The 25,165-nt window shown below is 35.7% G+C and overlaps 2 protein-coding genes and 1 long non-coding RNA gene across 3 annotated transcripts; 2 read left to right on the top strand and 1 right to left on the bottom strand.

Annotated features, from left to right (window-relative positions):
- Positions 1 to 413: 413 nt before the first annotated feature.
- LOC119084636 lies at positions 414 to 16,321 on the bottom strand. The gene is made up of 3 exons (XR_005089102.1): positions 16,311 to 16,321; positions 701 to 824; positions 414 to 427 (listed from the first exon to the last, which is right to left on the bottom strand). It is a non-coding gene; the product is annotated as an uncharacterized LOC119084636 (long non-coding RNA).
- A 1,712-nt stretch (positions 16,322 to 18,033) lies between these two features.
- Positions 18,034 to 19,612, top strand: LOC119084635. Its single transcript, XM_037194705.1, has 4 exons — positions 18,034 to 18,095; positions 18,249 to 18,315; positions 18,434 to 18,780; positions 18,874 to 19,612. The coding sequence occupies exons 1-4, from the start codon at positions 18,057 to 18,059 to the stop codon at positions 19,021 to 19,023; spliced, it is 603 nt and encodes a 200-aa protein (XP_037050600.1). The 5' UTR covers positions 18,034 to 18,056; the 3' UTR covers positions 19,024 to 19,612.
- A 1,680-nt stretch (positions 19,613 to 21,292) lies between these two features.
- Positions 21,293 to 23,505, top strand: LOC119084634 (protein croquemort-like). Its single transcript, XM_037194703.1, has 5 exons — positions 21,293 to 21,417; positions 21,627 to 21,672; positions 22,142 to 22,377; positions 22,433 to 23,244; positions 23,298 to 23,505. The coding sequence occupies exons 2-5, from the start codon at positions 21,669 to 21,671 to the stop codon at positions 23,359 to 23,361; spliced, it is 1,116 nt and encodes a 371-aa protein (XP_037050598.1). The 5' UTR covers positions 21,293 to 21,417; positions 21,627 to 21,668; the 3' UTR covers positions 23,362 to 23,505.
- The last annotated feature ends 1,660 nt before the right edge of the window (positions 23,506 to 25,165 follow it).

Below are 25,165 nucleotides of genomic sequence, written 5' to 3'. Positions count from 1 at the left end.
CTATGTCCAAATGTTTATTTTGACGAGTTGGATTTTGATCCGCGCCTACTACTTAGGATTACTATCACCAACTCGTCGAAATAAACATTTGGAGACAGGTGCATAATATTTAGTAAATAAATTTGAAACCTAAACCAATTTCCTTGTTTTCCCTAGGTGTGTAATAAGCTACTTTCGACCCTAGGGAAAACAAAAGCATGTAAATCACCATTACTCAACACAGTTTTTCCTACCATTGAACTTAATTTAGAAATTTTTTCTGTTTTCAACGTTATTCAATCCAAAAATACAATCCATATGAAATCACATTGAAACATAGCTCGATTACACACATACACTTATGCGCGCGAGACAGGGACAGCAGTATCAGTTTGAATGTGCGTAACATGTATGAAGTACGAAGCACGAAGTCTTAGATTACTGATACCTTAGAGTAATTATACCTAGAGAGGTATTTCGTACGATAGAATGTGGTCCCGACATCAGTTTGTATAAGATTCACATTTCGTACAATTTTACGTAGAGCTTTTACTAACACATGTAGGCGTTGACATTTAAATTTTTTGCGCTAATTTGCCCACCAATTTAGTAGGGAAAAACCCACACTATCAAATATTACGTATTTCATGTCGGGACCACAAATTTTACGTAATTCTGTTCGTAATTTCCTCTCTAGGTATAATTACTCTAAGACTGATACCACACTCGGACAGTGTGTCATACATTGACTTACACTGATAAAAACAAAAATTGAAATCTTCATACATTATCTGTCACTTTCAGATACTTGTCATGTCACTTTTTTTGTGTTTGTGCATGGAGCGCTGATGGCGTAGATGTTTTACCAACATTCCAATTAGATTGTACACAAATCATACTTAGCAAATTCAAGGAAACCTTAAATTTTTCGAAACATAGTTTCGGGTAAAAATCACTAATTTATATGGCAGAGCACTAAATTTGCAAAAAGAGCTTTGGAAGACTCCTCACTCATGGTCAAAGAAAGGGGCGCCAGCATCCTTGAAAAATATTACCGATTTAAGCTTAATGTGATTAAATGAAGGCGCCTCAGGCGAAAAACTCAGAACAGCAATCGTAAATAATTCTACAGTTTTATGAAGGAAGTTCTTTTTCGGCCAAATTATTTGTAACGTATCTTTTCCACTTCCATTTAATGTACTCTTTGGTACTCTTTTTCAAGTTGGAAATGTACTCGATTTGAAATTTGCGATCTGGGAACCCTAACCACAACACCTCGGTTACCACAGGCTATCATATTGTTTGTATCAGTCAAATAGGTGGCGGGACATTTCCACACCGTCAATATCGTCAGGAACGATATTATCGTTTTTTTGGACGATACTATCGTCTAAAAAACGATACTATCGTCTAAAAAACGATACTATCGTCTAAAAAACGATAATATCGTTTTTAGACGATAGCATCGTCCAAAAAAACGATAGTATCGTTTCTTGGACGATAGTATCGTCTCAAAATCGATATTATCGTTTTTTAGACGATACTATCGTCCAAAAAAACGATATTATCGCCCAAAAAATTTTCATCCAGGACGATAATATCGTCTAAATTGTAAAATTCTAAAATATTGTCTGGACGATAGTATCGTTTTCTTGTCGATATTATCGTTCAAAAAACGATATTATCGTTTTCTGGACGATATTACCGTTCTAGAAAATCTAATGGATATTTTCGTTTTCTGTACGATAATATCGTCCTGGGCGATATTATCGTTTTCTTAAACGATAATATCGTCCAGGACGATACTATCGTTTAAAAAAACGATAATATCGCCCAGGACGATATTATCGTTTAGTTTTGGGTGGTAATATTGTCCAGGACTCAATTTTACTCAGAGGTGCAGCAAGAACCGAATTCTCTTCCAAAATATCGAAAAACAATTGTCAGAGGAAATCACACATCAGTGTTTAAAAAAGGCGTTTAGTTCGTCCCTAAATAATTCATCTTTTTACGAAATGAATACCAACTTTGATTGTACATAAAAAGCGTTTTAACACGCCGAGCGATCCGGCCCATTGCCTAGGAGCGAAGCGGAGGGCCGCAATGCGAGCTCGTCCAGAAAACGATAATATCGTCCTGAAAATATTTTAAAATTTATAATTTTAGACGATATTATCGTCCTGGATGAAATTTTTTTCGACGATACTATCGTTCCTGACGATATTGACCGTGTAGTTATGTCGCCTCATCAGTCAAATAATATGGAACGTCAGATTGTTTGAAGAAAAACTGAATGTCCAACACAAACGGAAACACAAACAATTGTTCTTTGGGACAATGTAGCTTGCCGTTCTCTGACGTTCTCTAATTAGACTCATCGACATTATCTAACTTTAAACGCATAATACAGAGCTACTGATCATAAGGTTTGATTTTCACTTAAAAATGTTCGTCATAAGAGAGCTTCGATAGATACGAATTTCAACCAATAGAAATCCTTCACGGCGAACATTTTAAGTGGAAACAAAACTGAAGATTTCCCTGTTTGAATTAATTATTTCCCGGGAGTTTATTATTCTAATTCCCTACTCCGAAATAAGCATTTGTGTAATGATTTAGGCAGTGACTTTGAAAGCAGTGTTTTATACCGACAATAGACTATGCCAAAATGACTTTTTTTCTCAATTTTTTTTGCATAAAGTAGCTAGAAATTGAAAATAAAGATACCCGTGTCTCGTCTTTTGACGAAAAAACTTGAAACCGGAAAGATTTTCCACTTTATAAATTCCTGAAATATGTGATTTGCGCCATTTTCCACCCAAATTCCACATAAGGTCTTAAGTTTGCCACTTTACAATTACAGTAGTATTGTTCACTCAGTTCACCCAGTTTTGACTGATTCACTGAATTTTGTTTTGATGAAATGTCAAATCGCCACAGTTTATTAATCTCAAACAAGTTTGTGTCGAAAATTTGTAGTATTTCGCGTAAAACTTAGTGATTCAGTTTAAATTTCGTCCAGAAAATAGTTCCGAGTGTGCTTTTTCTATTGTTTTAAACAGAATGTAGGACAAATTTTCCGAAATAATTTTAAAGACGAATTAATTTGGTCAAACATTGTGGGTGTTGTGAAAATCTCATTTTTTAAAGCAATTTGGTGTCGATTATGCAATTCAGTGTTCAATTCCTTAAGTTTATGTGCCTAGAAATTCCCTGCAAAACGTTTCGTGCTAATTCAGTCGGTAAAATGTGAAGAAAACATGCAAAAATATGTTGCCATTCAGATAAACAAAATTCTTGACATGTCTGTTGTGAAGATAGTCGTAAGTGACACCACAAAACTGAAATTTTTTGTCCGTTAATTTAAAAAATGATTTTTTTGGCGGAAATGCTTTTATTTGAATGTGTGCATGATTCCGGTGAAATAAAATAGTGATAAAGTCACCACTATTGATGACCTTTAAAATGGCATCATTGGTTAAATATGATTGGCATAGTCTATTCGTATACACTGTATGATTGATTCGCTTCAATCAAGGTATTAAATTTCTGCTTCCTTCGCGTATTTTCCGTTATGTGTTCCGTAGCAACAATACAATTGTCGTTTCGAATAACAAGAAATTAAACTCCAACAGATTATAGAAACGCTTCCGACAAAATCCATGATTTTCGATGGAAATTTATGAACAGATCTTACCACTCCTGCAAACATTTATTCGCAAATCTATTCAGAACACAACAAACTAATTATTAATGGATATGCATCTTATATGGATGCATGTAACTGAACCCACAAAACTAACAAGACGACGCATCAGATTTAACAAAATGCATACACATAACAACCCAGCAACCGATATTATAAACCTCAAGGATTCTCTATACTCAAGCATCCCAGCTACACAAACAAAATTTACATAACACATATCCACATATTCCATCACATAACACATAATAAATTATTATGGCAGGCATTTTGGGGTCTATGAGGTTAGAAAACAGATTTTTATTGCATCGTACAACCTTATAAATGAGGCTGGAATAAACCAATAATGAACAGGAAAGGATGTCTTGGAATAAAGGTTCTCTATAGCCATTCAGAAGAGAAAATGATAGTGTGTGTTAAGTTTATGTTATCATTTCACGATAACCGTATGTATATATAGGAGTTAGAACCGACAAAAAGGCAAAAGAAGCCATCAGAACGACTATTACATATTTCTAATCTAAAACGTGATACTAGACATTTGCATGACTATTGTTAATCTGACTGTATTTACCAAATGAGATATACATAAGGTACATGCGAGTGAATAAATGCTACACAATCTTGGTAAAGTATATAGCCATACCCACCCATTGGGTGTCCTTTTAACACCATTTTATAAATATTTTCTTTTCTTGTAGTTCCTCCTCAACCAAATAAATATTTCTTCGATCTGATATATCCGAAGAAAAGTGTATTTGAAATTGGGTCAAAGGATAAATTTCACTCGCAAAACTTATTCTATTAAGTCAGACTGGGGTATGACGGTACATATATACGTCTTCCATTTAATATAATTGCAAATATTATCTATATTCGACCAAAATATTTCACATCCGAAGATATCAGAAGAAAAAAAAGAGTCTCGAACAGTAAACGTTGAATGAGTTGAGTATATATGCTGTACATATACCTCATCAACTTTGTTCAAGCATCTAATGTCATAAACTAATGCCGAGCTTTATGAAGTTAGATACAGAATCTATTTCGAGACCATAAATACAGCCGGAAAACTATTATAAATCAACCACTGTTGGTCTATTAATCATTATGTCATATAAGAGAGAGTTGACAGTGAGAAACATAAGTTAGTCACGAAATGACATTTCTGTTAAATTGCAAAAAAGAATTATTTGTTTTTCGTCATTTTGATTGTTTTTGCAATATCAAGTGATGTCAAAACAGGACAGTTGCTAATAGATGAACGAGTGTTACTTGGAGTTATTTTTGAGAGTTATTTTTGAGAAAGAAAAAAAAAGAAAATTAAAAAATTCTTCCCGGAAGAATGGGGTGTGAAACACAACTGGTACAATGGCCAACATATTTTCTGTTTTGCAGCCATGATTTATTTAAATGTCGAAAGAGAACGGATTGCACGAGAGCTTTGTACTGTTCTTTCATTTTATTTTTATTGTTCTGAATTCTTTTCTTTGTATTACCATGCCTTAAGTAATATTAAAGCTTCCCTGGAACTTGTTGTTCGTTTCTTTTCAACTTTACCATTCTCTGCTGTTTTCCAGTCAATAAATAAATGTTTAAATATTCAGAGTGAATAGGAAGTACGCATTCTCTCTTTTCTCACTCACAAAATCGTGTCGAAATAATTAAATTTATAAAATAGTGTGAAAGGAACTTTCGAACAAAATTAGCGTTAATTGATATTAAATAACTGTAACAGAGCGACACAAACGAGACCGAATGCAAATTTTTCCTTTGTTCTACTGTCAAAGAACAAAGGAAAACTTTAGATTAGGAGTCTTTTGTGTCGCTCAGTGAAGCCACCGCGTAAGGTTTTAAGAGAGTGAAACTAAATCTTTTAAAAACCAATCCAACAACGAAAAATTCATATTACTATAGCACAATATGCTGCCAACGGTGGCGGTTTGTTTCAATGTTTCGCAATTGGTTTTTTTTTTCTATTTTTGCAAAATTTGGTTGAAACAAAATAGCGAGTTTGTAATATTTCTCGCGTATATCTTCGCTGTGCTATTTCCACAGTGTAATAATATTATATTCCATAAAAGTTCTTACAGCAACTGGATGCAACTGTAACATGAACGCTGAATTTCTTTTTCAAAAATCGACATGAATTTATGAAACAATTTTCGGGCAAAATACAAAATTACGAAATAAGTATTTATGACATCGAGTGCAAAGTACTTTATTAGGCTCTAGATGTGTAATTATCATAATCATATCGTGAGCCCAATAAAGTACTTTGCACCGAGATTAATACAACGTTTTATGCAACAGAAGCATCTAAAGTTCGTAATTTTCAAGCATTATGATGCTGAGTTGCATAAAAATAGGATTCGAATTCGGGTAAAGTTGGAAAGCTTCAAATTAAATTGGGAAATATATACTTTGTGGCTTCACTAAAACTATCGAATAAGGATGATCTAAAGCCGAGATCGTACAACAGCAGAGATGAAGATGAAGATATCTGTTGGCGTCACAAAATTACATCACACGAATGGTTTGCGAAAGTCCATTCTCAAGACGAAACCAATGTAGCAAGAAAAACCCTTTCGATAGACATACGCACATGGGTAAAATGAGAAGACCAGTTGGACGACAACGACAGAAACGATTCGGTCAAAGGCAAGGCGAACGGAATGAAATTGGAAGCGCGAGACCCATAACCATAGAAATGATAAGTTGTTACACCTGATGCGAGATAAGAAGGAACATGTGAATGACAGTTGACACCAATATTCTCTCGCATAGGAGCCAACTGTCATTCACATGTACCTTCTATCTCTCCATAGGCGTAACAACTTATCACTTCTCTGCCCCGTAACACGATCAATGAGGAACGCCCTCCGACCATAACCCAAATAACCTAAAATCATGTCCGGAGCGTTAGCGGAGGACTTGACGCAGTCTAACTTCCAAAAAAAAGAACGAAGAAAATTTTTTGAGACGCGGCATCATGTCCGGAGCGATAGCGGAGGACTTGACGCAGTCTACCTTCCAAAAAAAGAACGAAGAAATTTGTTTGAGACGCGGCAACTATATATAGGCGAGAATTTAAGATTCTTTCCTTTGGCCTGTATCACCACAAATCCTATTCTATCTTATTCGCGCTTCAAATACGAGCAAAACGAGCTATCACTCGACTATGTAACTTTAAAATTGCCGGAGATACATCGTTTTGAAGTTGGTCATTTTGATAGAAAATGCACCAAATTAACGTTTTCCAAACAATCAAAATCTTTCAACTTACTCTGTATGTTTCTATCTGTCTATCTATATATCGACGGTCGATCTCGGAAACTAGTCAGCCAATCTCCATGAAATTTTGCAGGAACCTCAGGGTGGGCATAAAAATGAAAATGTGATACGCCATTACCCCAGGAAAAAACAGGATTTTGTTTTATTGGCCTCAAAGTGGTTTCTGAGTGTGGTTTTCGAGGGTCGGGAACGCGTTTTCGGCTGTAGCTTAGCTGTATTGAAACCTACAGAGGCGTGCGACCCATCAAATGAAAGGTATTCGTAACACGATTCGAACAAAAAAATAGATAAAAAAATCGGCAGATTCGTTTGAGCTAGAGTGATTAGAGTGACCAAATTTTGAGCTACTTGAGCGTAGGATGAAAGGACTAATATTTTTTTGGGTTATGAGAGATAGAGAATTACTTTCTTCGGCAAAGTCTCAGAGTTTTACGAGTAGAACAGAGGGGCATATGTGAAAAATGTCGAAAGTTGGAAATGGGTGGGTCAATTGGGGTTTTGGAGATATTTAATGAATGGTGGCAGATGGAGAATTACTTTCGTCAAATTTTCGATTTTCGTCAAATTTTCTGAATTTCGTCAGATTTTGGAATTTCGTCAAATTTTCGATTTTCGTCAAATTTTCGAATTTCGTCAAATTTTCGAATTTCGTCAAATTTCGTCAAATTTTGTCAAATTTTCGAATTTCGTCAAATTTTCGATTTTCGTAAAATTTTTGAATTAAAACTGTAAACTGTTATAAAAAGCAGTGTTGACTAAACTTCTAAAACGACTGATATCCCAACAAAAATCTCTTCGAGAAAAGTGTGACGCAGTCTTTGAAATACAATTTCTAAAATGAATGATTTCGCTAGAGTTGACGCTTCCAGCTTCGTTACGCAAAAATTAAATTTTACACCCAATTAGTTCAAACAAGCTGGCTTAGGTTTTCTCATCATCTGCCAAATAATTTTTACCAAAAAAAAATTTAGACTGGTGACAACTAAAATTTTACCAAAACAATCTGCGTCGCATGTGGCAGATAAATTTTCTTGCTGGTCTGTTCCTGAACATTTGCCACTTTGCGACGCAACCATTTTGGTTGTTTCCAGTCTAATTTTTTTTTTTAATTATTTGGCAGATGATGAGAAAACCTAAGCCAGCTTGTTTGAACTAAAATTGGGTGTAAAATTTAATTTTTGCGTAACGAAGCTGAAAGCGTCAACTCTAGCGATATCATTCATTTTAGAAATTGTATTTCAAAGACTGCGTCACACTTTTCTCGAAGAGATTTTTGTTGGGATATATTATTAAGCGCTGACCCGAAAAGTTGAAACAACTAGAAATCAGGAGTAGTTTTGCATACATTAGTCGTAGACAAAAATTAAGCGAGGAAGAAGACGAAGAAGAAGAAGATCGAATAAGGATGATCAGCAGTAAGGAGTCACTCAAATAGTGCGCGATCGACGTATGAATGTGTTGGTGTATTTTATGTATGTTATACATACGGATTATCGGTTTACTTCAGCTTCAGTGTTACGTCGACGTATTGCCAGTCTATTCAGTCTAAGTGTGTGGTAACATGCAAAAAACTGGGATCGCCGCACTCACTTGTCAACGGACAATACATGAACAAATTCCTTAATCTATTCAATCCTGAACTATTTATCATTCGATATGAAGTTCCAAATTTAACTGCAATGAATAGTAACGGTGTGGTGTCGTTGTTGAGGAAGAGTTAACTCTTAAAATTTATTTTTGTTAAGTGCCACCTTCCACTTACAGAAGGCAGGTAAATTGACGATCAAAAATTCCCTCTCACTTATTCACATTAGTTTCCTAAAATAGACGCACACAGCACGCACCGAACACGTACAATTCTTCAGTATGTTTTGTACATTGTTGTTGTAACTATAGATAAATGGCGAGACGCGGTATCTCTAAATGATTCTAACTGGAAAGTAATTAAATTGTATATTTAGATCAGCATCGTTGTGTATGAGTACAAGAAAGAGGTGTGGCGTAGAAAAACCGATTTTCTTGAAATAACCTCCTACATCTGCTTATACAGCTTAATGGAAAGATATTCCACATAATTTTTGTTTGTCCAACGATTCAATAAATTACCAGAACACATATATTAGACATGTTATACTATCATTCGTGTACTTTTGTACTTCAGATACCTATATAATAGACGATTTATGCTATCTGTTTCGTGAAATGTCGCAGTTACTAAATAAATGATTTTCGGTGAATTTGTATGTTCTGAGTGGAAACGTATTAACAGTTTGAACCGGAATTTCCATTGAACCATATACCGTTTTCACATCAAATAATAATGTTCCTCTTTTTTCAATATGAATACCTAATGAATGATTAATTGTGGCAAAATTATTGATTTCAAAATATGAAATTGCATAAAAGCGCGCTGTACTCATAAAAAAAGATCAAACAGTTGCAGTAATTTATTTAATCGTAAATGTTTGTTGGTTTCACTGGATGTTCCATGCCATAATTGAAAGTTTTAATTTGAAACTCTATGATGTGAAAGAACATGTCTCAATTAAATTTGAATACAGCAACGGGAAAAAATCATTTTAATTTTACAATTCAAAGTAAACTTGTATATTTGGGTTAAATGTTAAATGCATTTTAGCAGTAACAAATCCATTAACCTATTGGAAAGCTTTTGCGTAAAAATATCGTTCGATTAAAAATATTTTGTCTCATTTGATATATGCTCAGTATTACTGTTTAGCCCACGTAAAAAAACCCACTTTCATATGTAAGTATGGCCCAAAAGCACATAAAATTACCTTTCAAATGATACCCCACACGACCATGTACGTTTTGTGTACCTCGAGAAATTTCAGTAAGAACAGTGTACGTCTTCGGTTGAAAACTTCAACTGCACATATCTCAGTGTGGATGAATTTTAAAGCCATCAAGTCCCTATTCGGCTCAATAGTACATATGATTACCTTTCTAATGACACCCCACACGAGCCTGTACGGCTCCCGTAACTAGAGAAATTTTTGTAAGAAAAGTGCAAGTTTTCGGTTTTTGATCACTTTTCACCAGCCACACAAACTTCGAAGAATTTTTTTGAAATTGGTTTTGGCTTTTTTGTCACCGACCAATTCGGCTTCCTCAAGAAATCTGGCTGTGTCAACGCTGCCCATCAACTTGTTGACTTTCTCAAGCTCAACTTCAGGAAGAGTTCTGGGAAACGAAAGAAATATTGTGCCTGCATCTTCGTAGATTTGAAACGGACATTCAATACGGTAGATCCAATAAGACTTGAGCGTAAACTGTTACGTATCGGATTGTCAGCACATGCCGCTAAGCTCATTCTCAGCTACTTACACAATCGTAGCACGGCCGCAGTCGTTGGTGAGAATTCCAGCATATTCAAGCGAATCTTAGTTGGCGTCGCACAAGGATCGATTATGGGACCACTGCACCTCATCATCTATATGAACGACATTCTTCGACTATCATTTCTGGGCAAAATCCTACTGTACGCGGACGACACTGTCTTGTATTATGCTGCTGACTCTGCTGTTGAACTCCAACGGATTATGCAGTACGACATTACGTTACTATATAAGTGGCTGAACCGTAATGTATTGACAATGAACACAGGTAAAACGTGTTACATGACATTCGGACGAGCAAGTAACCTTCCTGACTTCAGCATTGCTGTCGACAACGAGGAGATTAAACGAGTGCGGTCGTACAAATATCTTGGACTAGTTCTCGACGAAAATCTGACCTTCGATAAACATGTCGATCACGTTAAGAAAATGATTCGGCCCTTTATCCCGCTTATGTGGAGGAAAGGCAAGTTCATTCCGGCTGACAAACGTAAACAACTGTACTTCTCCTATGTTCAAAGCCATTTGTCGTACATGCTGCCAATATACAGTCTAGGCCACAAGACTAAGCTCAATGAACTGCGAACTCTCCAGAACGGCTGCATCAAGGCGCTATTTCGACTTCCCAAGAGAACCTCAATGACCTATCGCTACAGCACCAGCATACTTCCACTCGGGCATCTAGCTGTTGTTGATCGAGTTACGCATCTCCACAAAATGATTAAGATGATGACAAAGCATAGCTTCGACATTTTTATTAATCGTATGGTTTTTGTCTACATTTTTCTTTCACAATTCGGTTTTTCATTATAAAATAATTTAGTTAAAAGTCAATTCACTCATTCACTTCAAATTTCAATGTCCAAATTTTTTAGCCACTCTATGGATTCTGTCGAGACTTCATGCAGTGCTTCCAAACCATGTTCGAAACGGCGATTTGGGCAATAGTTGAGAATGTGATTCATCGATTGATTCACATTGTTATCGCAGTCACAAAGAGGCGATTCCACGAAATTCCATCGATGCATTTGTTCATTGCAGCATCCATGTCCTGAACGAAAACGATTGAGCATTTTCCACTCCCGCCTCTGTAGGTCGAAACCTGCGAGTTTCTGGTCTGGATCGTCGATAAGATGCTTGTTAGTGAAATATGGGCTACGGTTCCAGTAAGATTTCCATGCAGCTGCAATGTCGAAACTTTCATCACGTATATCGGCATCTGACCAGATCGGAGAGCGTGTTGCTAGTCGGCGTGGAGGGGGCTCAGCAAGATCGTTTTTGATCGGAAGGTCATATCCTCTACTGTCATCGAAACATTTTATCCATTCCTTTTGAGCAGCCATTTTCCGTCTCAGCGCCGGTGGTGCAATGTTTGACAGAACGTGCAGCCATGGAATCGGTGTGGAATTGACAGTTCCAGTTATTGTGCGCATAGCAGAGTTTAGTTGAGCATCCAGTTTGTCTACATGGCAGCTCCTGTACCACGCTGGAGCACAGTATTCAGCACAAGAGTAGACGAGCGACATTACAGCGGTTCGAAGTACATTGCCGTTCGCTCCCCAGTTGGTTCCGGACAACTTTTGGATCAAATTGTTTCGAGTCCTAACTTTTTGAGAGAGTCTCTCCAGATGATCTTTGTACGTTAACGACCTGTCTAACGGGATGCCCAGATAGCACGGTAGATAGTTATGTTTGAGACGAACTCCATCGATAGAAACGTCCAGTTGCCGGCCAGCCTGTTGATTGTTGAGGTGAAATATGCTCACTTCGGTTTTCGACATTAGGCTCAACCGTACCGTTTATCAACGCTCATCGAGAAGAATGAGCCAAGTCTATGATTCGCAACTTCATCCTTCTCTCCGACAGTCAATCAACGAGTACAATAGACCTAACTCCGATCTGCGACAGTGCAATAACATTGAAATTTTTCGATCGAAGGTGAAGCTTAAAGTGATAAGTGAAAGTGATGAGTTTGGACCGGTGTCACCTTATTATTTTATAAACTGAGAATGATGACTTAAACTGTGATGTCTAACTGTGATGTGACCCCAGTCACGATACCTCTTTCTTTTTTGTTTTTGTTAAACCTAATTAATCCTATATGACCTGTGATATTATCATCAAATGAGCGTGTTCTCTTATTTTTTGTTGTACTTTTTATCTACCTTTACGTAATCCTTCTATTGTAAGAAAATTTGTTAAGCTGACCCCTATTTTGTACTTCACACTAGTGTAAAAAGAAGTGATAATAAAGAACTATTTATAAAAAAAAAGTCCTTTCTAGGTTACATACAGAAAATTCCACTAGAAAATGCGTCCGATTTCGGTAGGCTGTTTTTCAAGAGAATCCCTCTATTGCTAATCCTGATTTCTCTCATTTCGTATCCTATTCCGAATGGCAAATTAGAAAAATCGGAGAAACCAAGAAGAACATCTTAGATACAAAAGTAGGATTTTTTACATGTGCAAAACAGTACGCCCACATTAAACAGAACTCATTACTGATTACGTAGCGACTTCTATTCTCCGGAAGTTGCGAAGAATGGATGAACTGTAACTATAACTACTCCTCAGACACAGTGATGACTATCGGAGAGGACAACCTGCTTAACCTGTCACATACAGCTATTCATCTGTTATCGATAACGACGACAAAAATAGTGGCAAACTCTGGGTAATATGGTCCGTTATATGGTAAAATGCATGTTACAAAAATTAAAGTAGAAGATTTCAAATCAACAGACTAAAAATACTTTGATCGATGGAAGTAATAGACCCGATAATAATACCGGTCATTACTTGCCGTCTGTAACAGGTTAAAGTATGGGACCGAACTAGACTAGGACAAGACTAGACTAGGTTTGTGAAGAAACAATAAGCACTGTTACCCAACCGATTTAATTAAGCAATCCCAAAATATGAACGCTGGTTGGGTTTAGGTCAGGTACCCTTAAGCAGATTATGAAGTCTGGATTTGTGATCAAAAATATACTAAAACCTGAATTTTTTAATCAGGTCAACGTGAAAGCTGGAACTAAAACCACATTTTGGAGTTAAAACCACTCTTCTCCTTGCCCAATTCGTTATCACGTCGAGTGAACGTTGATAGATAGGTTATCGAATAGAGAGCTGGTTCGGCCTCAGAACTGGATGATGGCCCTAGGACAGTACAGACCAGTCCATCTTAAGTTGTTCCACCGGTTCCCACAAGACAGTAGACGGTATGCTCACGCTGAACAAGTAGTGAGTATCACAACGCTAAATCATAAATTCAAAAAAAAAAAAACTTTTCGAAAATAAGTTTCTAATTTACTCCAAAGATCGTTGGTACTGTACTGTTCGAATAACTGGAGAGTACAGCGACCCATCAAAACAAAAAGTTATGTAAATGTTTAATAAAACTTAACTCCCGGGAAATAACCGACAAAATATCTAACTACGCTCTGCTATACGGGCCAATGACTTATAACGACTGTCGTATGTATATTCAGTCTTTCCAATATTTTTCCCCACAGATGTGTGCCTATCTGTCAACCTGATCCTCCGGTAATCATTATCTAATGAAAACTTACAAAGCTTTTGTGTTATTTTATAATTAATATTTACATTTCATCGCCTTAAATATTCAAATTTTCTCCACCGAGAGGCATCCACAAAAAGGTATTTTATAACCGAAACTTTTCAGCACAAAATTTTTATCTTTCCATGTTTTCAACACCATTGCTTTTCGGTTAACTGTAATATATATACGTGTTGGGGAAATTGGGATCTTATTTTGGAATCTGACATACATCTTTTCAAAGGATATCTATGACAGAATTATAAATACGCGGGAGGTGAGATTATATTATAAACATCCCTGTAGTCATACCCAGTCACACTATTATGGTATGAACGTATACATATATTTTATAACATTAGTTTACCATAACAACGACGAACAAGTTTCTTCACTTTATAATATGGAATCTGTTGTTACACGATGTGCTTTGCTATATTGCCTTTAGTTTCACCACACTTAATGTGAATAATGGTATTTAGGACTACGAAATAATGGTCCAAAAGATGATCTTCTTTAAGCGTTATATTAAAGTTTACACACAAAAAACACAACAAAAGATTATATATTTGTTCATATCCAAATTTCTATATTAATATTTCCGGAAAATGTTTTTCAGTTTTGCCGATAAAACTGTATATTCAGTGTGTTCGCTGGATGTTGTTAGTTATTATACAGAAGAAAAAAAAAATTGTTTTTAACAGTAACATAAATCATTGAATTTATAATTTTGCTATAAATTTTCCACCGAATGAGTTTATGAAAAGCGGCATATGGAACCGGCGAATAAAGGGATCTATCCGCCGAAAATATTCATCGCCAATGTGTTGCGTTTTGAAATGAAATTGTTTTACATTTTTAATGCAGAACAATTTTGTATAGAAATGGGGAAGATGTTCCAAAAATCATAATAAGTTTGAATTTATGTTTCAATAGAACAATATTTGCATTACGGTTATTAGAGAGATTGCGAGTTTCACTTGTATAAGTATAGGTTAATTCAGGACCTATCTTTGGAAAATTGATTTTTGTAAATTTTTACAAAAAGTTTGATGAGATTTTCAAAACAAAATTGTAAATCTGGAAAACATGGGAAAATTTTGGGAAATAGGTGATGGAATTTGTTTATGTACTGTCCGTTTGACAAACGGATCGCCACGGTTCAGCAGTGGGTTTTGAACATTTGTTTTTTACACGTTGGCACACATGCTCTTGTCAGATTCAAGATTGTTTTTACGAAGGTTACGCTGATTATACTTTGTGAAAAAGGCCAATACCTTGCAAATATGTCACATCTTGGACAGAATTTGACACTGCAATATCTGCAACATGAAAAAACTAAATGTTCGAAACCCACTGAAACCCCGTGCTTCCATCTACGTAATATACACATACTAGGTGAGCCAATCTTAATCTATTCTAGCAAATCAACTTTCGAAAAATAGGTATTGATATTGTGAATTCTACGCTGACTCGACATATACTGTTTCGCACACGTAAAAAATCCCACTTTGGGATATATGTAGTTCTTCTTGAACAAAATTACGAAAGTTCGGTTAGACATAGCAGTATGGAATAGTCAAGGGACAAGTAATTGTAAATTTAGTTAACAAAGATTTCCAAAAACACAATTATCTGAGGATTTTCAATGATTTTTCTACTGAATCTTGTTGGATTTTCAAATGAATTTTTTTCCATTTTCAAGGATTTTCTTGTTTTGATTGGATTTTTCTGATTTTTTTTATTCAAGCTTTTATTTACAAAATGTAGTTAACTACAAAATAAAATCATCTGTCAACTTTTTTCCAAAAGTGCCTCTTTGGATCGAGATTAACAGTTTTTGCAACAAGAAATCCAAAGACCTTTTCTCACCAGTTTCCTTCCTTATCATTCTGCCCAACTTTGTTAGAAAACATCAATGAAAGTCTAGAACAGATATGGTTGGTCGGCGAATTCGTCTTAAACACACTCATATTTTATGTCAAATAATATGAAAATGAGTGCGTTTAAGTACGAAAATCAAATGTTTATGTCCTCCGGGCGGACAATAGACCATACCTGTTTTACACTTTCATTGGAAAACATTTCGTGTCTGAACCCATTGGACCAAGCGTTTTAAAAGCCACTGGTGTAAAATGATTTTCTATGTTTTTGCGGATTTTCTAACTATTTGCAGATTTTCTTTTGTAAAATTTTGAAGGATTGACAGACAAAGAATTTTCAATTGAATATTTGTCCATCGGGAAAAGTTTACTAAAATTTTGCACTTTAACAGCAACTTCTAATTATAAGTGAAAGTCGCCATATACCTATTATGCCGATAATTACTTATTGGTCTTAAATTTCATGAAATGGATTACTAACTGTTATATAACAACCCGCAGAATATTTTGGGGTGAAACATTAATAAAACTCGCTATTTTTTGTTTTTGATTCATGACGAGCTTATAGAAATTATGTTCAGTTATGTGTCACGTTAGACAGATCTCAGTCATTGCTGTTGTTGATTCACGACGTGTGATTCACGTTAATAACGTTATACAGATCAAACGACGTTCGACTCAAAACTTAAATAATGCTCTTGTTCAAATTGCATTTCAGAGTTCATACAATCACTTATTTTCTCTTTATTTCTACGGAATCACAAGAATTTGCGTCAGTTACTAAATTGTTTGTTCAGATGTTGTTTGAATTTTCGGTTCACGGAAACGTAGAAACTGTTGCAAATGTATAAGGAAATTGGCGCTAAATTATTTGTGCTAAGCAAACAGTATTCATTTGCCGTAAATAAAATGGTCATTTCGTCATAGGCGAAAACGTAAATCAACCGAACAAAATGGATCAACCCTTTGCAAGAACAATGACAAGAACTGTTCGCACTTCTCTCCATCTAATAATTTTAATAAGTCTTTTACTTCGTTTGTTCAAACATATATCTGGCTATGTGCCGTCAGCAGACTTTCCACCATACCAAAACGTGATGAAGTCAAAAATGTTCGATAAGTTTTTGCATTTTTGTGGTCGAAATAACATAATAAAACATAAACGCAACTGTGTCAAAATAATAGAGGGCATTGCAGGGTTAGCATGTAAAAAGTGCCACCAAAGGAACTAAAGCATTAAGATACATCAACCGAAAGGTTTTGGCCTAAAACTACTTTTAGTTTAGCATGACACTCCAAAATTGGAGTTATAGTGGAGTTATTGGCAAAAATGAGAATTTCGTTTTTCATTTATTTCTCTCTAGTGTGTTGACGCAAAAATCTGTACTAATTCTCGAAAAATGTCTGTGTAACCTGGGGTAACAGGGGGAGGGTAACATCTGAGATTTTCATCACATTTTTTGCGATTTTTTTTTTATACGTTAGAGGTACAGAACTAACTCGGTATTTTGACCATTGATTGGTCTTATGGACATGTATTTCACATAATTTTTTCAGATCTAAAAAAATGATAGCAAACATCCAATTTTTTAAAACATTTATTGAGTGAATTTTTTCACCCTTAAGGAGGGGTCCAAAAATTCTGCAAAAAATCACAGTTGTTACTCTACGTACAGACAATCAGAATTTTCAGTTACAGCCATCGAGAGATATTCATTCTGGACAAAACTCACCCCTAGCGTGTTTTTTAGGGCTGATATTCTACCAACCCTGCAATGCCATTTGTCAACTGAATTCTTTGTCTGGAAGATTTCTTTACAGTATATACGACCCAGTACCAAGGATTTATTGCTCGAGAAGTTCGATTCGAAAGAGTTCAAATGATGAGATTTTTCGTAAACTCAACATAATTTCGCTCTAGTTCTCTATCGGCATTCGGTGATAAACTTAATAGTCATTTACATAAGATGGGATAAAAAGTTGAAAGTCCAAGTTTCGTGTGAATTTTGTTGATACGAGGCGAAGCAGAGGTCAATAAACTCATGAAATCGTGACGTTTCATTTCTATCTCCTAGTCGTGTAATGGATTTTACATGCTGAAGAAGTCGAAAGTGCATGGAATTTGAAAAGAACGGTTTTCAACGCTAGGAGCATGTAAAATAATAGACATGCGTGTTATCCTCACTGAGGTAGGTAAGCGACACGTATTATAAATTCTCTTATATTCGGACGTGTTATTTCATTTTTCAACATTAAACTACTGGAAGTGGAAGAAGATGTTTACAATTTTTTATATCGTCGCTATTGTTGCCAAGGTATCTTACTTTTATTTTGTAATTGTTTACAAGTTCAAACCTGCTATATTCTATTAAAACTGGCGTATGTGTGTCGATAAAACTGGCGTAATTGGCGCTAATTGACTTTATAGAATTAATCTAAAATTTTCGATAAAAAATGTCTTTCAACAGTTTGCTAATTCGCAAGACATATGGAATGAGAACAGGCCAATCGTCAGCTATGAATGTGATCCGGCATGTAAGTTTCACATTCAATTTTACTAAAAAGATAAGCTTCACCGGTTTTTCATTATTTGAAAATTGAACGCTGTTTTATAAGAAGATAATGTAAAAAAGAAATCTTTTCGAAAAAAAAGCCCCAACTGTTGTGACTGACATAACAATTGGTCCATGTTTCGATAATTGGGGTTGCAAAATGCCGAATTGCTGTGGCATAATCAGCGGCAAATTAACGAACATTTCACTGACCTATATCGCATCCATTGCATCTACCACTGCCACTACACATGGGTTTTTAGTCGGACTTGCAGCTGGATCTGCTGAGAATCAAGTTTTTGTTCCAGTAGAGAATATCCAAGTACCAAATGCAGTTGTGACGTATGATTACGATTCCTGTCGCTATACGACGTGCCCTCAGGCGGTTGGAAATACATATAGATTCGACGGTATGTTTACCGTTCCAACTACAGCTGTAACAACAATGGTAATGAGACATGGAAATATTATTCGAAAAGAAGACAGTTTCAATTTCTAATCCAATTGAACCGTGCCTCCAATTGTACAACTTTCGTTTTAGACATTAATCGCACATTTTGTGGCACAACTTACATCTGATGAACCTGGCAATCCAGTGATTGTTTGTAAGAAAATAATGGCTCGAATCGTCAACGTTGACCTTATACAAAGTTACATCGATGTTCTAAAAAATGCGCCATTTGGTGGCTGAGCCGTTCTATCTGTCAATTGATCATATGTGAAGAAATTAACTACATTTTTATAATTTGCTTTTATTGGATGCTACAAATTACTTCCGGCCCAAAAATATGGCATTTTTTCGAGTATGGAGAAAAATAACTTTTTGAATAGAGCGAGTTAAGGAAATTGAGAAATCGAAATCAATCAATCAATTTACCAAAATCGTCGAAAAATGCCCCACAGTTGAACCTTTGGCATTGCGGTCGATGCCTCAAAATATTTAGAGTTTACTTGTCAAAAATATTCTTTATTTAAGCACTATTGAAATACGTAAAATTAAAGCCGCAACAGAGAAAATTTGAAAAACACTTACCCAGACGAGATGACTTTTGCTGCCATACCAAAACCTCGTTACAATAATTTTTTAACTATTTTTCTAATCGCTCCATCTCTGGACGTTTTCATCACCTGGGTCTAAAACACACCTTTTTGATCCTGTAGTACTAAAGGTACTAAAGTCACATTTGGAACAAAACATACCAATAAAACAGTCACACAGTGACACGGTTGCTGCTGTTACAGGTGTAGTAACAGGTGCTGTTACAGGCGTAGTAACAGGTGCTGTTGCAGGTGTCGTAACAGGTGCTGTTACATGTGTAGTAACTGGTGTAACATCTGTAAGATTATCTAGTTGACCCAACTTGAAAGAAACATTTAATGTCATGTCTGAAAAAGAATAAAGATCGGTTGGAAAATGGCATTTGGAATGATAATAAACAGATTAAAAAAAAAGAAAACTGAGAGAAAAAGTGGTGAAGAATGCTGCTGTTTTGGTACTTTTGGTGGGTATTCCTTTGTTAGACTTTTTTTATAGACGTAACTGCGTCACGAACTTGGCTACGGCTACGTTCATGATGTAACCGTTATACATGCTAGGACTATGGTTATGTATTAAGGTTATGTACAGGGGCGGATTAAGGTTTTCAGCGCCACTGGCAAACGCAATTTAAGCGCCAATTTTTCTATATGAAATTCATATAAACAAGGTGGTAATAACGAAAATTACTCCTTGTTCAAGACGTGCATTCCGGAGACTATTGAAAGAATGATAGTGTTACGACAGAAGTGGAAGAAATGTAATTGCGAGCGCAGCGAGCAAGAAAATTTGGAAAAATAAGGTATCATTACATAAATTCTGATACCATAAGAAAATGCTTTTTTGATTATTGGCATAGCACTGACTGGTATGAGTTAAAAGTTAAAAATTTTAGTTTATGAAGACCACATCACAATTCGTAGTTTTTACGCTAATTCAATGGCCGAGCTTTTTCTTTTTCGAGGCATCAGATTTCCTTTTTTAACCTGATTTACGCTCTTGTGTGTAAAAGGCAAATGAACATCAGCTCAGCACTCCATTCTGAACTAGTTCGAGTGATCGAAGAGGCGCTGTTTCCTCGTTTTTTGACACTTTCCATGATGTGAAGAACTATAGTTCTAAATGTTTCATTTTAGACTTCACCATTCATGTTTCCTCGCAAAATAATTCCTTTTTGTAAATGTTTGGACTGAATAAATGCGAATTGAAATTTTCACTTTTAACCCGTGGACTCCTGCACTCGTCAAAATACAAATTTAAAAACTACGTGCGTACTGTGCTTTACGAGATTGGGCATCCGCAAACTCTCTATAGGTTTGTGACAGATTACGAGCGCCGCAAGCAAATTTTTTTTAAATTTCAGTTTGAAACTAATAAACAATTTCTCTTCAGACAATAATTGTCCATTCTGTGACTGAACTCAGCGCCAAATGTTTCCAGCGCCATGGGCACGGTACCGAATTTCCCATAGGGTAATCCACCACTGGTTATGTACTCACTGGGGGTTTGGTCGCATGGGGCCAATCGTAGAATTTTGGTTTGATCTCATTAATTTTTATTAATCTTATTTATACACCATTTCCAATGTACGCTTTGGTTATAGAATATACGAATGAGTCAACCATTGCTCTTGTCGTCGTTATGTACGTTTAAGTGGTACATACATTCATTTACGTCTTCAATTTTCTTAAAAAAAACGGATATGACTACTAGTCATTGACTAGGTGCGATAATGTGTACCACTTTTATCTAAAGTAGTTAGAGTTGCAAATAATCTTGTAAATTCCATTTCGAAAAATTATCGAAGACAGTCTGGTTTATCTAATCCATAACAATAGATTGAAGAGATAAGGTCATCATTCGTCGACTCATATAAATTAAATCTCAATCGGCGTCTTGCTTCATTAATACCTACATCACAAGATGTTCTACTTGTATTACTGCTGTGCTCGAAAAACCAAAACGCATTGCGATGGACATTTTTTATTACTGTTCGGTATTATATTGGGATTTTTGAGTCCAACAAGTGCATTGAATTCGTTTGAATCGGTAATTTTGATTAGACATTTTAAAGAATCATTGTCAATGTCGTTTGAGATGTCAAATGAGCTGTCATTTTCACAAAGCTAACCAAAATGTTACAAAAATTTATATGGAGCTGTCATTGTTTGAGGCTAGCTTTGTGAAATTGACAACTCATTTGACACTATTTTGAGAGAAGAACAGTTATTTGACACTGATCTATTGCAACCAACTAGGAGATACCATCTGGACAAAGGTCAACATCACTTCCTACATATATGGGTGAGATACTAGTGCCTTTTGTAAAAAGCGCTTACTGGCAGGGCTTGTCTTAGAGAATTCCGAAAAATTCGGAGAAAAATCTGAAATTCAGAATTTTTCCGAAATTTTTGAGAATTAAAATTCTCTGAAATAAGCTCTACATAGAGGTCAGGTCAGAACTGAGCAAAGTGACGCTTTCAGAAGAAAGAATTAGAAGAAAAGACGCTTTAAGGCCTTTGTTTGGAATAACCTGAAATGACAAGATAATCAAATGTTCAGGGCCGAACTGGCTGCTACCGAACTGGCTGCGTCGAAAGGCAAGAGGCGCAAGATTTAATCGAAAGGAATTTTAACTAATGAAAGGCAACTAAAAAAATGAAAGGCGCCAATGAGGCCTGTCCGATTTGAACCATATGGCCAGTCAGGCCCTGAAAATACCTAATTTTTCATGTTGACCTGACCTGTTCCTAAACATCATTTTCATTTTAAGAGTTTACGCTGTTTAATTGGACCAATTCTGATGAAGTGCACAATCCCAATGTAAAGCCCATGTTCGCTGAATTGGGACCGTATGTGTTTCTCGAACGCAACAATCCTACAAATGTTACTTGGAACCGAAATAATGGAACGATTTCATTTAATCAATTGCGAACGTGGGAATTTATGTCCCATATGTCGAATGGTTCGTTGGATGACAACATAACCAATTTAAATGTTCCATCAGCTGTACAGATTTAATTCGATTTTTAACCATGTTGGAATTTAATCATTTTTCTTACAGATGGTAGGCTATACTGTTCGATATGATGGTCCTTTAATAAAGATGGGAGTAAACGTTATGCTGAATACTTTGGGTGGAAGTCTTTTCATTACAAAAACGGTCCGCGAATTATTATTTGACGGTTACAATGATAGTCTACTTGATTACTTGAATTCGACGAACTCAACAGCTTTTCCTGCAAGAAGATTTTCCAAATTCGGATGGCTTTCAAACCGCAATAACTCATGGAGCTATGACGGAACATTTAACGTGAATATCGGAGAATATGACATATCCAAAATGGGTACTTTGCATATGTGGAATGGTGCAACGACCACCGATTCTTTTTCGAATGGTTGCTCACAAATCAATGGAACATTTGGAAAACTATGGCCGCCCAATTTAAATTCTGACGATGACATTACACTTTTCATGCCCGACATGTGTCGATCAATAACCCTCGCACCGGAAAATCTTACAACTCGAAACGGTGAAGCAGAAGAAGCGAACTGGATTGGTGACGGAAGAGTTTTCGACAACGGTGAAAACTATTCGCCCAACACATGCTTCTGTACGGGATCGGAACCAAGTTGTCCCGATCTAAAATCCGGTGTATTAAATGTTACTGATTGTCATTTCAACTGGCCCGCGTTCGTGTCATATCCACATTTTTATTTAGCTGATCGAAGTTATACTGATCATGTTGACGGTATGAGTCCTAGTAAGGATAAACATGCATTTTCGATCAAATTGGATGCGAATAAAGGAGTACCAGTGGAAATAAATGCAAGGTTACAAATGAATGTTTTGTTGCAACCAATCAATGGATTAACGTAAGTTTTACAACTTCCATTCAGAGTGGACAATTAACTAATTATCTTTTCAGGATATATGAAAACGTTCCACATGTTATGGTACCAATGTTTTGGTTTACTCAAAAAACCGGATAGGCTGCTGTGCTTCACCATCTCTAGAATAAGCGAATGTACGGCGTCCCATATAACGGATTATTCATATTAATGGGATGGTAAAGTTCTTTCTGATGTTTAAAAAAAAAACAATAAATCAGTTTTGATTAAGAATAAAATCAATGTGAGGAAGTTGCAGGACTTCTACTATTGCTTATTCGCTTGACAATTCAGGTTGACTAGACTCAAACATCTCACCAATAGGCATGCATGGGCGATAATGATAATGATTATCGATATTTATCGATTATCGATAATCGATAATTATCGACTTTTTTTAATCGAAAATTATCAAAAAAATATCGATAATCGATAATTATTGATATTTTGATAATTATCAAGATATCAATGATTCGATATATTGATATTTCGGTCCGAAAATCCTATATTTATCGATATATTCCAATATATTATCATGAACTTTCAGATAAATATCAAAATATCGATATTTTGATACAGTGAGTAAATCTCTAAGATGAACATATTTGTATAAAATGATAAACATTTGGTGTGATAAAAAAGTTATTTCACCGAATGTTCGTTTTTAAATGCATTTGCGGCATTCGATACAGTTTCTTTTTTTTCTGGGATTGGGTTTTTGCTACTGGGAGAGAAAACGTACTAAAACGTTATAAGCTGTCAAAAGATGTGACAGAAGGATTAGCTAAATATACTGAAATCAAACATTTTAGAGATTTACTCACTGTAATTATTGAATTTCGATATTTTGATAATTATCGATAAATATTAAAATATCGATAACGATATGATTTATCGATTATCGATAATTTCTTTCGATTGATATTATCGATAATTTTGAACGTCTCCCATCCCTACTCACCAAACTTACTCTTACTCCTTGGTTCCAATTCTTTTGTTTTTTATTATTTTTCTCTCAGAGGCATTTTTTCAATCAATCCTAAACATGGGTTTCTGTAATTTAAAAATTGAATTTCCTCAAAATCATATTTGACCAATCTGACGTTGAGTGAACATATTTAATCAAGGGGGAAACAACTTAAAAGACTTGTAAAAAATCAGCAACTGGCCATCCATCGCTCCATCGCTGGAATAAGTAGGCTTTTGTATTAAATACAATGAAATTGATCAAAAATATATTGAGAAAACTGTCAGTCAAGGGATCTGGCCCGCCCAAAAGGTGGGACCTAGTAATTTACGTCAATTAAAAATAATTTATTTATACTTAATCCAGTCTATTCCTTAAAATTCCCGAATTTTAGTTAATGTTAAATCTTGTAAAATTGGAGCTTACTTGCTTACTTAGGCGGGCACTACAACCTACTATTGGTTTTGGCCTCTTCCAGCAATCTTCTCCAATCGGACCTTTTCCGCGCCAACGTTCGCTCACTCTTAGTACTTTCAGATCAGACTCAATTGCATCGTTCCATCTCGCTCTTGGGCTTCCCGAGCCATCTTAATCGATTGATTTTGATGAAGTTGACTATATCAGCCTCCTTGTAAAGCTGATACAGCTCATGGTTGTATCTTCTTCTCCAGTTACCGTTCACATTGACACCTCCAAAAAAATTGATCGAAGAATTCTCCTTTCAAAAACCAAAAGTGTCTGTTCGTCACTTTGTGTCATGCACCAAGCTTCCGATCCATATGCTACAACTGGTCGAATCAGCGATCTGTACAATTCGCACTTAAGGTTGCGGTTGAGTGTTTTTGACCGGATGAGTTTTTGAAGATTGTAGTAACTACTGTCACCAAGCGTTACCCTTCTACGTATTTCCTCTCCGATACTATTATCACTATTGACCAG

This window comes from Bradysia coprophila, unplaced genomic scaffold (genome assembly GCF_014529535.1).
Source record: "Bradysia coprophila strain Holo2 unplaced genomic scaffold, BU_Bcop_v1 contig_87, whole genome shotgun sequence".
In the NCBI taxonomy this organism is placed as follows: Eukaryota; Metazoa; Arthropoda; class Insecta; order Diptera; family Sciaridae; genus Bradysia; species Bradysia coprophila.
Note: the sequence above shows the minus strand (reverse complement) of the source record. Positions and strands in the feature narration are given on the sequence as shown.